Source organism: Panthera leo, chromosome C1, assembly GCF_018350215.1.
Source record: "Panthera leo isolate Ple1 chromosome C1, P.leo_Ple1_pat1.1, whole genome shotgun sequence".
Classification (NCBI taxonomy): Eukaryota; Metazoa; Chordata; class Mammalia; order Carnivora; family Felidae; genus Panthera; species Panthera leo.
Window position 1 is genome coordinate 139,357,074 of NC_056686.1, and position 14,762 is coordinate 139,371,835.

Genomic DNA, 14,762 nt, shown 5'->3' on the forward strand with positions numbered 1-14,762 from the left:
TGTATTATCTCTGTTAGTCCTGATAAGGGCCCTCTGACCTAGGTGGTATGATTGCCCCTAATTGCAGATGAATAAACTGAGGCACAAGGGTTGAGAAGCCTGCCCAAGGTTACACAGCTGTCAGTTGCAGAGTCAGAATTATAGCCTGGACTGGCTCCAGACCCGGTGCTCCACAGTCTTTCCAGGCATTTATCTGTTCTCACAGTAATCCAAGGAGGTAGGTAAAAGGCCCTGGGGTTGCCTGGCTCCAGAGCTCCTATGTAATTCCCTTTCTACTCCATCGACTGGGGCCTGATCAGCACTGCCGGGACTGCTGGGTTTGATCTTGTTGCTCCCTTTAGACTGGCCTCCTTTCCAGTCCAGCGATGAGATGAAGTGGCTTCTCTGACCCTTCTTAAAATAGCTAAGAAACACATATTATCTAAAGCTTGGGGTTTTCTCTCGGCCTTAATTCTTCCTTTGCCTTGGGGGCACCCTACATTCTTTCTCCATTCAGTGGTCCTGGGAGATTTGCTCGCGGGCAGTGCTGGAGGGGCCCCAGAGGAATGGAGTTATCTCATTGGTTGATTGTTTTCTCCAGCTATAATTCCACTTCCCAGTTCTGAGGCCAGCCTTGGTTAATGTGCTGTCTTTCCTACTTTTTTTTTTTCCTTTCCATGAGAGTAGAATGACAGCATTTCTTTTCTGTTTATTAACCTAACCCTTTTCAGAGAAAAAGCAAGAATATTATGACTAATAAACATTGTTTTTGCATTACTATGGTCAGGGGTGGCTGATCCAGGTTTTTAGGGAGGAGCTCCCCTTAAGGAAAAGAAAACATGGATTAACAATCCTAAGATTAGAAATAGGGCCTTGGCAGGGGCCCCTACAATCAGGGACCCTGAAGCTTACCCTTCACTACATGGTAAGTCCACCCCTGGCTATGATTCTTTGGAATTTTAATATCTTTTGTTTTCTCTAATACTTATTTCCAGTGTCCTGTTACTAGTATAATTATTCAATAATTCATATGAACTTAGATGTTAACTGGATCTTTATAAAATATAATGGGTCATCCCCATCAAATTCCACTTCTCCCTTTCTTCCTTCTTCCAGATAAGCTGCCCTGGTTGTTAGGAAGGACTCTGAACCTCCTGTTGGGTCTTATTGGTAATGCCTGGTGACCTCCCTGAGGTTTGTGTAGGGCAGGTGCAGTCACTGTGTTACCTGGCTCCTCTACCTGGTGTTTTACAAATGTGTGGCCTTAGTAAGGACAAGAGGTCAATATCACACCATGATCACTCTTGACTCAGTGACTCAAAGATGTATCATCTCTCCCTTGCATACAAGGCAGGTCAACATTTCCTCCCACGTACTTAGCAACCGTGTGGGGAATTTTAAGAGTTACATCAATGATTTTACTAATACGGTTCAATCATTTGAGTATTAAGCTGGAACTATTAACGACAGCATGTATAATAGATAATGCTGTTTATCCCTGGCTCGTAGAGGATGATGAATGAATGAATGAGCAAGTAAAATCAAAACCAAGGAGGACAACTGGAGACAAGTAGGAAAATGCAGTAATGTGAGGGGAGAGGAATCTCACATGGTTCTTTCAGTATCAGCATTCAGGGAGTGGAGTCAGTTTAGGTACCTACACTTCCTCATCCATAAGAAGCTACTCAATATTTTTTTCTAAGAAGGGAGTTAATTTAGATGCAAAAATAAAAAAGTTCCTATTATCAAGGACAATCTTCTTTTATTAATAACTCCTACATCTTTTTCTGCCTGGATGGATACTACTATGTAAAAATCTTATTATATTCTGTTTTGCTACAATAATAGACCTCTTTAATAACCATTATTTATGGAGGCTTGTAAATGGAGATGGTGCATTACAAAGGAAGAATTCCTACCCCGATGGTACAGAGGCAGGAGGTCATCGGATACATTGCTTTGCCTTCAAACCCATGGTGAGCAAATAGTCAGATTATAGTTTAGACTGTGAGTTTTCACAGACCCCAATACCCTTTCACAAAAATGAAACCCTGATGGTCTTTGCACTATCAGGACACGTGTTGTGTAGCTCAAGGTATTGGTTGATCAGAAATTTGGAGGATGAGTGCATGGATAGATTTGTTTTTAAAAGCATATTCTTTATTAAATGAGAAAAATTGGTTAAGATTTATTACTTAGCTACTGAGGAATCCAGTGATTTGAAAAAAAATATAGCCAGAGAGGTTTTTGTTTTACATAAGTCGCTGTTTTGATGTTGGCTATTTGATTTTTTTTTTTTTTTTTTCATTTTTCCCACAGGAAGAGTACAGGCTCACCCTCCTACCCTGTAAGAAATTTTGAAAGGGTTTGCCACACCTATGAAACTAGCAATTACAGTTTTCTTGATCTTGAGTTATAAATGGCTAAATGGTAACAATTTTCAAGGACTTTGGACAAAAACTTGGTTAGGATTCTTGGAACCCTGGGCAAAACCCTATTGCGTGCAAAATATTTAATGTGGATTCGTTCTTTTTTGTCCTGGGTGAGAATCAAGATTATGTTAAGTGGTTGTTAATAAGTTGAAAGTGGGAATTAATAAGTTCAAACATTTTTAACTTCCACATTTTTTGGAAGGTCTCTGGGATTAGAATTCCTAGAACAAGTAAAATGAAAATATGACATTCTTAAACATACAGAAGCATTTAATAAAAGATACAAAGCAAAAAATTTCTCCAAACCACCACTCCCTTCCAGGTAAATAAAAAATGGCAGGCCGGCACTGAAATGTACCTAGTTTTCCATTCCTGCCTGGAGAGTTCTTTGACTCCATCCCCTTGTGGCTGTTTGTATTTCAAAATGCCTTCTCGTCAGTTCTCTAGAAACTTCAAATTGATAGAAGAAGCTAACAAGCAAACAGCCAACAAGCAGAAGAGAGTGAATATAATATCTTTTAGAAATGTGAATATACTGCTAAGCATACTAGGCCAGACATCATTTATCCTTCAGGAATTGAAGGGTTTTGATGCAATTGACCTTTAAATCAGACTGGGGAAAGGTCCAAAGGCAGCTTTTCCCTATAACTCTAGCCTTGCCAAGGGGTTCCAGGAAAAGAAATACACACTTTTTTAAAGCATTGATTTTTATGCAGATAGGTCCTCAATTCATATTGGGAATAGATGATCATCTGTTTCCCTATAGGAAAGGAAACATCAGTGTCTATGAAGCCTGAAAGAGATAATCTCTGACTAGTTCTCTATTATTGACGTTTTTAAAACCAACTCTAACCTTTTAGCTGATAAGCCTTAAAGAAGTATTAATGTAAAAAAGCATATATGTTACAAAGAAAAATTTAAGCTGGGGGCTGGCCTCTTTTATAAGAATTGGTCTTGAATTGGTTGGTCCGATCTCCTGGCTGCAGGGGGCAGAAAGCAACTTCAAACTAGCTTGGGCAAAAATGTTATTTATTGGATGGAGATTGAATCTTCTAAGGGAAGAGTTAACAATTAGCCCAAAAGGCAATGGTTACACATAGCTCAGCTCTTACCTCCATTATCAGTAGCTCTCTCAGGCAGCAAGCTGCCTTCTCTTCTTCCTCCTCCCTGTGGAGAGGAATATGGCATACACATGTTCCTGAGTTTCATTTCTTGAGGACTTCTGTACCAGAGAGGGCTGATTGTCTTTATCCAGTTTTGGCTTGAAAAATACCCAGGAAGATCTCTGATTGGTCTGGCTTGGATCAAATGTCCGACCCTGGTCCAAACAACAGCACCCTGTAGGATGGACCATGTAAGAACACGGTGCACCCCAAATAACACCACATGATGGGTATCAGTAGGAGAGCCATCTTGTAACCAGGGGAGAACATAGGGCAGAAGTGATTCTAAATGCCCACTAGAACTATTGTTTCGCCTTTTGTTTTGATTTGCAAAGTGGTACTGGCATGGTATTCTATTTTTAGAGAAGGAAATCATGTCAACAGGTAACTTCCCCACCATTTGCTGAAATACTCATTTGGCCATCATTAACTTCATTTTGCACTTCTAGGTTAATGCAGGTACTTAGAAGTTAGTATTGTTAATTGTATGGACATCTGTGTAGTTTTGCTAGCCCAGCAAATCTTCTTCAGGTGACAATACCTAGATTTTCCTTCCTTTGGAAAACCAATACCTCCCCTATTCTCAAACTACGTGATTTATATGAAGTTGACACTATGCATCTGTCCAAGTGACATGCTAATAGCCCAGCTCTGGCCAGTTGGAATGCCATATTCCCCTGGCCAGTTGTAGTCCAAGGATGGATCGCCCTTTTTTTTTTTTTTTTTTTAGGTGTTTTTTTTTTCTTGTTGTTGTTGTTGTTGTTTTCTGGAACAGTTGAAAAACAGTCTGGGAATGCTTCTGAAGCTGGAAGATCCGAATGAGAATAAAAGCAAATGAGGGGACAAAGTAGAGTTGAGGGCTGGAAATTCCTGATAAGAGGGTTAAAAGTCCAGCCATGTTCAAGCAGGAGTATTAGATGAGACCATAAAATTCTTCCCTTTCTCCCCCTTTTGATTATAGCCTGTTTGATTTCGATTTCTGTACCTTGCAACCAATGTGGAAAATAGGATTATTTTCATGAGTACGAGAATTCCTAGTTAGTTCTCCTACACCAGTTCCTCATATTCTGGATATCTATTGTTACAGAACAAATCACCACAAAATGTAATAGCATAAAGTAGTTATCATCATTTCATTTCTCTCTCATGGTTTGTGTGGGTCAGGAATGTGGGAAGAGCTTGGCCCAGGCCGTTCCCCCTTGGAGTCTCCATGCAGTTTTGATCAGACTGTGGCGGGAGCTGGAATGGAGTAAGGTGGTGGGGCAGGAGCAGCTGGGGGCTGGCAGGGTAGTACTGCCTCTTCATGAAGTCTCCATAGCTCTGTGTGGACTACTTGAACTTCTTCACAGCATGGCACTCACAGTGCTCAGATTGCTTATTTGGTTGAGCATTCCAGAACATTGGGTGTAAGTTTAATTACCTTCTGTGACCTAGCTTGAAAAGCCAGAGAGTGTTATTTCCACCATACTCTGCTCAATTGGTCTATAGGGCTGTCCCAGAATAAAAGGGAGAAGATATAGATGTTGTCTCTCAATGGAGACATCTCAATGAACCCATGTTTGAAAACCACCACCATGTTATAAGCAATTCCCAAATGGTGAGAAGGTACCATAGTCAGAATGATATATTTAAGTAGTCTTAGTTTTGTAAGACATGCGTTGAATTTATACTTTGGGAGCTGAATTAACTTACTCAGATCATTAAGACACCACCAAACCTGGATTATTGAAAATTAAGTCAAGATTTCTCATGATCTTCCAGGCTTCAAAATTTCATTTTGCTCCCATATTAGGCATTTCATATTACAATAGGAACGGCATTGAAAAATACTTAGACTTGTATTACTTCTCTACTTCACAATTACTTATATATTGGTTTAATATTGAGGTGTTGTTTGGTAATTGGCACCTTAGTCAGTGTAGCTTCCAGAAGTGCTTAATTATCTTAGTGATGAGTTTAAGGAATTGGGGGTATCTTGTTTTATGGTCTTTATATAAAATAGCAATTAGGATGTGGATTTGTAAAACGTGATCTGGGTTATGGGTCTATCTCTTTGCCTCCAAGACTAGTCTTAGAAATCCTCCTTTATACTAAGTATTACCATGCAGTGAAAATCAGAATGCAACTCTTTTCAACTTTCTCCCAAATGGAGGAAGTCGAATAGATCTCGAACTAATTTTTTTTTTCTGTTTCAGAATGTAGCAAGTAATCCATTGGAATAAAACCAGCAGTTGAGTAACTCATGCAAAGGTAATTTAGAGCACAAATTAAATCTGTCAGAGTGGTATTAGATTTGCAAAAGCTCATAAATAACAAATGAAAGGTCACAGAGCTGTGAAAATGAGAGTGTACTTCTTCATAAAGAGAACTGGAGTCAGGGATGGGGTCCTCAGTGCGTATTCAAATAGCAGCACATAAAATGGAAGTGCAACATCTTTTCTAAATGTCTAGGACAGTCCAAAGGTACTGTGGACTCCAGAGAAAAGCGTCAAAGTCCTAGGAAAGACCCTTTGTATTATCTGAGCATGTCCAGCATCGTATTTGAGAGGCTTAGGGAATAAAGCTTCATTGACTACTGAGAATCTGTACAGAAAAAATACAGCCCCCTCAGCAGAGCCCATATTTCAGGAATGGTTAGACTAATTGTGAATGCATGTAACTCATCTTTCATTTTTCAGTTCCTAGAATATAATAATAGAGTGAGTAGTGCTTCATGATTTACTGCAGGAATGTAAGCAGTTGAAGGTGATATTAATAAACAGTTCTGCCCATTCTCTTTTCCTTAAGGGAAAGAGAGGTGGAAAATATAGCCCTGGCTACTACAAAGTAGACAAGTTCTTTTACTGTGCATTGTGTGCAGATTTTTTTAGTGCTATGTTGGGCTTGACTTGTATATGGGAACAAAATCTATATTTATAAAAAGCAATGCGTGGGCTTCATCAAAATTAAAACTTTTGTATGTCAAAGGACACCATCAAGAAAGTGAAAAGTCAAGAGGAAGGGAGAAAACATTTGCAAATGATCTATCTGAGTGTCTGGATCTAGTGTCCAGAGTCTAGAAAATAGAAAGAACTCTTATAACCCAACAATAAAAAGACAATAACCCCCTTAAAGAATGAGCAAAGGATCTGAGTTGACATTATTCCCAAAAAGATATACAAATGGCCAGTAAGCACGTGAAAATATGTTCAACATCATTAGTCACTTGGGAAATGCAACGAGACACCACTTTACACTCACTAGGCTATAATAAAAACTATTTTTTAATGAAAATAAGGGTTGGTGAGGATGTGGAAACGTTCGAACACTGGTCTTTTACTGATGGAAATGTAAAATGGTGCAGTCACAGTGGAAAACTGATGGACAGTTCCTCAAAAAGTTAAACACAGAGTTACCATAAAACCCAGCAATCCCACTCTTAGGTATATACCCAAGAAAACTTAAAAATATGTCCACACAAAAGTGTGAAAATGAATGTTAATAGCAGCACTATTCACAGTAGTGAAAAAATGGAAGCCACCCAAATGTCTGTCAATGGGATAAATGGATAAACAAATGTGTTATATTCATGTACTGAAATATTATTCAGCCACAAAAAGGAATGATATACCCATTCATGCTACCACATGGATTTATCTTGAAAATATCACACTAACTGAGAGAAACCAGACACAAAAGACTATATGTTGTATAGTTCTGTTTACAGAAAATGTTCCCAATAGGCAAATCTATAGAGATGGAAAGTAGATTAGTGGTTGCAGGGGTGGGGAGAGGAGGGAATTGGAAGTGGCCACTAATGGGTACAAGAGTTTTGATGGAAATGTTCCAGACTCAGTGATGGTTGTACAAAATTATGAATATACAAAAAAAAAACTCTACTGAAGTAATACATGCTTATCAGAAATTTTTGAGCATACAAATTAAGCAAAAAGAAAACCATTAAAATTATCAGAAATTCTAAACCATTTTGGTGTTTTTTCTAATCATACATAAGCCTAGAAAATACATACTTCCTCTTTTTTTTTCTAAAAAAGGAACAATTTCATGAGTAAAGTGTGTTGGGATAATCAAGTTTCAACTATTTTAAGAATTTGGAAACTCTAAACACATGTGTGAGCACACAAAATGGAGACATGTGCTTCAAAGGGATATAAGAGACCTATGCTCTCTCAATATCTTTTATACAAGTAAAATCTAACTAAAGCGGAAATGTAAAGGTCATGGAGGTGGGACATAGACCTTGGAGGGTGGCTTGGAGGAGATATGGAGAGAGTGTAGATGGGCATCACCCATCTGTTTGCTTCGTTGATGAAGGATGGCAGGAGGTCACCTGGGTCTGCATGAGCCTAGGCAATATTATAATGTTGGTGGCAAGACGTGCCCTCCCCTGTCTCGCACCTGCTTTGTCCCTCCCTGCCTGGCTGGCCATGGGGCAGATGCTGGGGAGAAAGAGACGTGTGGATTGTGATTTGTCATACATAGTAGTTCTGGAAATTGTTATATTTTTCTGATTTAAGGAAAGTGAGCTGTGTGTTGAACCCAAATAAATGGCACCGTATTTACTTTCAGTTAGAACACAACATTTGCATCATAGTTACCTTTACCTAGAAAACCACATTGACTTTAAAACTACATTTTGAACAAAACAGTAGTAGTAAAAATATTGGGAAATATTATACAGTATTTACCGTGTGATGGACACTATTCTTAGTGCTTTATGCTATGTTACCTAATTCTCGTAATAAACTTTTGAGGTAGGTAGCATTATGATCCTCATTTTGCAGATGAAGAAACTGAGGCACAGAGCGGTTAAGTAACTGACTTAAGGTTGCACAGAAAGAAAGCATTGGAGCAAGGTTTCAAATCCAGGGGTCTAGCTCTTTACCTCTTTGCTCAGATGTAGCACACACATGCTGTGGAATGACGGTTTGTGGCTGGTAGCCATGCTACGGAGGTAAGGTAAATTTCAGATGGCATTAAATAATACTTAGTGTGAGTACCGTGCAGAGGGAGACCTTTAAACCAGTAACCGAAGGAATACTGTGATTGAGAAATGCTTTAATAAATGCACTGTTTGGTACATATGAAGTATTGGTGTGGACAGTGAGGTTCACATTAAAAAGAACTTAGGTTGGCAGCTCGTTGATACTTAATGTTAGGTTATATCAAAATAAAACCCGATAGCTTTCCTCCCCATCCCTCTCAAATTGGGCCCTGCTGCAGACTGTGAGGAGCTGAGGCGTGATGATGCAGGGTAGATTTGCTCCTCAGGTGCAACCATACCTGGCCACAGTGGATATAAAATGGAGCACTACTGCGTTCATTTATGATGAGATCATGTTGGTCTCTGTCATTCGGCGGAGGAGAAATACCATGAATATTTGTTTTCTTACCATATTTTTCAAACAAGTGCCTAACACGGTGCCTGGCAGCCACACTCATTAAGGGAGCAAGCAGCTTATTCTCCTCTTGAATGCACATTCGCCTGGGGAACCAAATGTAAACGGAAGATGGGGAATTAGCATGAAATTGGCAAGGCTGGCATCATCAAGCTGCCACAGGGTGATAATTTCTACTCTTATTTCCTAATAGTTTGTCGATTTTTTAAACAACAATGAATGCATCGATCCATCTGGAGTTCATATGAGTGCATTGTGTATTGTTTGGTTTTGGTTAATCTTCACAATTTTTAATTAAGTTATCATAATACTATTCATTTTGTATTTTCCTATTCTGTAATTTAAAAGAAAATACTTATGTCAGTTGTTGTGTCTATTCGAGTGTTCTATTTTCTGTATTTATTTTTATATTTTCTATCCTGTTTTGATTAGTATTCATTAATATCTGACTAGTTCATATTGATCTTCTGTATTGATTTTGTTTTATAATATATTTACTCTTGATCTATTTATTTTGACAAAATAATTTTAGGATTTTGTTATGCCTTTTTAAAAATCTCATTGAATCTTTGTGTTAAAATTTGTAAACAAAATGTCCAAATGGTGTTGGGTTTTTTTTCTCCACCAGTTTAAAATAAGGTGAATATCTAACATGACCCCTTTTGTGGGCAATAGAATGATGGTATTTGCAAAAGGGTGGAGCCTGAAGAACAGACTCTGTAGGAAAGCAATAAGATGGCAAGAAAATAGCACGTATAAATTAAGATATATATCTACATTCCTAGTAAGTTGGACAGTTGAACCCTAGTAAAAAATTGACTGCTCTCAATTTTAATTGAAAAGGACAGAACCAGAATAAAGGATAAAATGATGATTGCTTAGTGCTACTGGGATCCTTTGACCTCATTTTATTAGTTTAAGTTTATACACCTTGAATCAGTCTTTGGAAGAACAGAATATCGCCTAGAGTTTGCAAATGTGGAGTCAGTGGCCAGACTGTCTCCGTTTGAATCAACTCCTCTGCTTATTTGCTGGACTTCAGTTTACTGAAAATGGGTAACCCTCATAGGGTTGTTGGGGGAATTAAGTGATATATTTGTAAGGGCTTCAACAGCAGCCGGCCAATATTATTAGTTAAGGAGATTTTGAGCTGTAAAGGCACTTTGTGTTTTGGGAGAGGCCAACTTACCTACATTTCTTCGCGCCCCCCCCCCGCCCCACCCCCCCCACCCCCCACCCCGCCCCCCCGGCGAATATGAAAGCCTACCTTGTGTAGGTTTGCTTGAGCACTATGACACAGGACGTCTGCACTCTCATACCTGGCTGTCACCACTATCAAGGAAATGCTTCTGCACTTTTGTACTTGACTTATTTATTGTTGCATTCTGGCAGACATCCCCTAGCCTTCTGGCAAAATCCTCCTGGATTTCATTAAAATTCAATCTCTCTTGATACCATCTCTGCTGGATATTAGGGGGGATGGACACCAGTGGAGCGTTAGCTACCTGATTCGGGATAGATTGGGGCTGGAATGTTCTAAGTGCTCTAAAGTTACTGTTTCTAAAGTTTCTCTCCGTGTCTATCCACTTTCTTGTGCCTTTGGCTCCCTGTCTCCCTCCAGCCCATCCTATCAACACAGGAGCTCTGCCAGGTCTCTCCTGGTTTCCTCGAGTGGGACACTGAGATGAGTCTTATTTTATATTTCAGGTGCGAGTTTTCTTCCATTGTCCCAAGTCCTGGCTCCCAGGCCCCCTGTATGAGTGACGCCTCAGTCTGCCATGGAACCTGGCCCTGCCCTGGCCTGGCTCCTGCTCCTGAGCCTGCTGGCGGATTGTCTGAAAGCCGCTCAGTCGAGAGACTTCACAGTGAAAGACATTGTCTACCTCCACCCTTCAAGTAAGACTCTGTTCTCTTCACTGCAGAAATGTCACTTTGCTTTGAATAAGATGTGAGTTGAAAATGGACAGGAGAAGGCAGCCTTCCATGCAGGGGAACCTTGGATGATTTAATTCGGGGGTGCAGGTGCTACTGAAGATGTTGTATGTTTTACCCTCGCCTTTTTGTAGGGTGTCTGTTTTTTTATTTTAAGGCAAATTGTTAAGGATTGTTTCCTCTGTTCCCAGCACAATCGCTCTGATTCTGAACACCCTTCCCTTTAACTTGTGCCAACTCTCAATCAGTTATCAAAGTGAACCGGCATGTCCCAGGAGGAAGGTATTTGTAAAAGATCAGTCCTTTATAGGCAAGATAATAGCTGGTCTTCCTGTCTGTGCATCTGATTCTCAGTTTCAGCATAATTGCCTCCCACAACTTCCTATTCCCTATCCCTTTTGGTTTCCTGTGTTTAAGAATCATCTGGGGAGTGAGTGCATAATAATGTAGATGCCCAGATCCCTTCCCTGGGGTGTCTGACTGCACATATCTGGACGATACCCATGATTTTTTGCTTTTAGCAAGAATTTCAGATGCTTCTGTTACATATTCTAAGGATCACACTTTGGGAAACACAGAAGATTTACTTGCTGTTTGGGTCTCCATCTCTGTATTTATCTTATCTTTTATTTCTGTTTGAATCCTCTTCTGCATTGCCCCTGTGGTGGTGAGAGCTGGGTATAATGGGTATATATTGACCTTTAGTATTCGCCCTGAGGTGTATTATTCTTTTGAAATGTTCTGTTCAGCAAACATGTTTTGAGTGTCTGCTGTGTGTCAAGCGTAGTGATAGGCATGGAAAATATAAAGGTAAATAAAACATAGTTCTTGCTTTTGAGGATCTTATAGTCCACTAAGTGGAGACAGCAACATGGATTCCTTCAGCGCTACACGGTTAGAATGATTAATGTGTATGTGTTCTGGTTTAGATGAGAGGTGTTCCAAGGAATGCACAGGGGCTTGGATCTTGGGTCAGCGGCCAGCTCAACTGCTTTGTAGCCTTCTGGCTTGAAATAAATTCCCTAACTTTGTGAAGATTAAATAAAGGAATGCATACAAAGCACTTAGATGTGTGTGAGCCAACATAAATGCTCAATAAATGTTAGGGGAATCTTATTGTTAATTTCCACATTTCTAGAGTGGTTGAAATAATATACATCCTGTTGCATTATTTTGTGGACTAGAGATAATATCCATAAAATAGTAGGCACATATATAATAGGCAACTGGATGTTTGTTGCTTATGATGTTGTAATTGGCTTAGATGGTAAACTGAGGTTCCTGAAAATGCATCCCTCTAATTTTTTAACTCCAAGTACACTTTGACACGCAGCAAATAGTTTCTTCAGTCTTACTGCTATTGTGTACTCTCACCAGTAAAAGGCTGGTGCCTACTGGTTAATTGTGTGGGAAGATTCTCTGGCTGCTTGTTTTTGGAGGGCTGTTTATTTTAGTAACCATGAAAAGAAGGTGCTTTGATACTTGCTGTGTTTTTTAGGATTGCCTTTTGTTCTTTTCTCCAAAGAGCCATGCTTTTTTATTAGACTTGGTGAACAAAAATCTAAATTTCAGTCTCGGTTTTGATTGCTAAATCCTTCAGCTTCTGTGGGGCTTTTCATCCGCTTCAGTGACTGACTCAGTGGTCACCTCGCTGAAAGACAGGCCTCCTCTGAGGCTGTGATTGTACACAGAGTGGGAAGGGAAATCAAGGGGATTGGATGTAAGTGAGCAAGAATAAAACACACACACCACTTCTGTGCCAGTCTTAGGGGGATCAGTGCCTGGGTTGAGTAGGCCCCTATCCAAAAAAGTCCATTTCGGAATGAAATCTCTGAAGCATGGGCTCTGCCAGGCCAGGGGAGCAATCACTCCTGCTCTCTAGAAGTTGGTGGGAAAGTTTATGTGGCCTATGTTAATTAAGTAGGCCATGGCCTGATTAAAAAGAATTCACCATATAGAAAAACTTGGTGGGGTTTTCTGATATGATTTTGAGATATGGACGATAGAGGATGTCATTTCGAAGCTAGTAGATTAGACATAGGTGATTCACCAGCAGTTCTGGGCAGAGTTTTTTTTTTAGAGCCTCCATGACTGGTCATGGGGAGTAAAAATTCTTACTGTCAGTGATTCCTACTGCACATTTCCCCCACACTATTTCAGAAGTTTTTGATGTTTGTTTGCTTGTTTTTGCACTTTGATTTTTTAAAAGGTCATGGTCCTCTGCCCCTGAGCAGCACCCACTAGACCAGGTTTAGATGGAGTGATCTCTCTACAAAGAAGCAGGTTTCTGTAGAACATAGACCATAAAAAATAGATGAGGGAGGTGTGGGGTTATTCTGATTTTGAATTATTGATATAATCACCTCACTTTGTAGATGGAGGCACAAACAGCTTTTCTGGGGTCAGCGAGAAATTCAGTTTCCATTAATGTTAGCTACTGCTCAGAACCTACCCAAGGAGAAATCAATGATGCCAGAGATGTTGAGAAGGCACACAAGTTTTCCACACCAGGCAAACAAACTCGTTTGCCATGGGCTCTGAGTAGCCCTAAGAGGTCGTAAGGGGGCTGAAATTGAAACCCTGGTTGGGAAAGTTCAGCATCCCATGACTAATCTCCCTTGCTCCCTGGTCCCCTAATTTTTGGAGATTCTAACATTTAAAAGAAATCAATTTTATGGCTTTCAAATTTGAGGCACTGTCCTCGATAACATTCTTTTCTATAATTTGTTTTTCTTTTCTTTTTCATGTGAAAAATGATGAATTTCTTCCCACCCTATAATTAAAATACCAAAGACTAATAAAACATTCAAAACAGGAGTTAGTATTCAGAGAAATGGAGTGACTTATTTGGTTTCTAGATGTCACACGAGATCACAGAATTTAACATCCTACGTGGTTTCAACCTGTTCTTGGCCTCCATTTCTTTACTTATACTAGAAACCTTTCCTGAGAAATCCAGGTTTCCTCTGGTTGCATATTCTGAGTCTTTCCTTAGTCACGTTGAACAAAGAGATATATCCCTAGAGCAGGCTTGTTTATGCCCACATAGTGAGCCAATGACGTTTTTGCATAATTCCAGACTATGCAAGTTTTAGGGAGTAAGGGCACTTTCTGGAAAGGTACCAGGAAATGCATTGCCATCAGAAATACATTCATAGTATTCAAGTTATACTGACAATATTTTGTTGCTAGATAGACTGAGAAAGAAGATCAATTTATTAGATTTCTAGAAATTTTACGTTTGCATCCAGTTTCCAAAAACAATGGAAATTAACTTGGCAAGAATAAAACAAGTTTGGATGCATTACCTATCAGCATACATTTTAAAACAAGATTCCCTTCTCACCACAGTTCTGGAAACTGAAGGCCTTTGTCCAGGCAGAAGTTCCAAGAGATGGAAACAAAGATGAAATCTCTTCCATCGCCTTACGAATGAATTATAGTCGGTTGAACTATGGCTGACCATGAGACTTAATGGACAGATTACGTTACAGGAAGTAACTGGGCACTTTGGCGTTTCTTTTTTTCTTTACAATCACCTACTCTTGAGGGACCAAGGACTTATGCCCTGAAATACAGAACACTAAGCTTATTAACTCTGTGATCAAGAGCCAAATTAGATTCATTCACAGCTGGGGCCACAACGGTTTGAAACTCTACTTGCTCTGTAATGCTTTGAAGTAACAAAGAAGAAAATAACACATCTCTTAGGAACCTCCTTCCTTTCTTTTAAAAAAAGAACTTCTTTATCAGATGCAGTATCAATTAGCAAGTTACTGGAGACAGTTGCTCATCTGTAGACCTTAGTTTTGGTTAAATATTTCCAGAGGGAGGAACTTAACCATTTATGTGGTATT

The 14,762-nt window shown here is 39.5% G+C and overlaps 1 protein-coding gene across 1 annotated transcript in view; it reads left to right on the top strand.

Moving 5' to 3' along the window:
* Positions 1–14,762, top strand: part of LYPD6 (LY6/PLAUR domain containing 6) — a 123,902-nt gene that overhangs the window by 85,409 nt on the left and 23,731 nt on the right. Inside the window, exon 2 of the mRNA XM_042948751.1 lies at positions 10,681–10,869. Coding sequence (XP_042804685.1) covers positions 10,752–10,869 — 118 coding nt within the window. The 5' untranslated portion in view covers positions 10,681–10,751. The remainder of the gene's footprint in view (positions 1–10,680; positions 10,870–14,762) is intronic.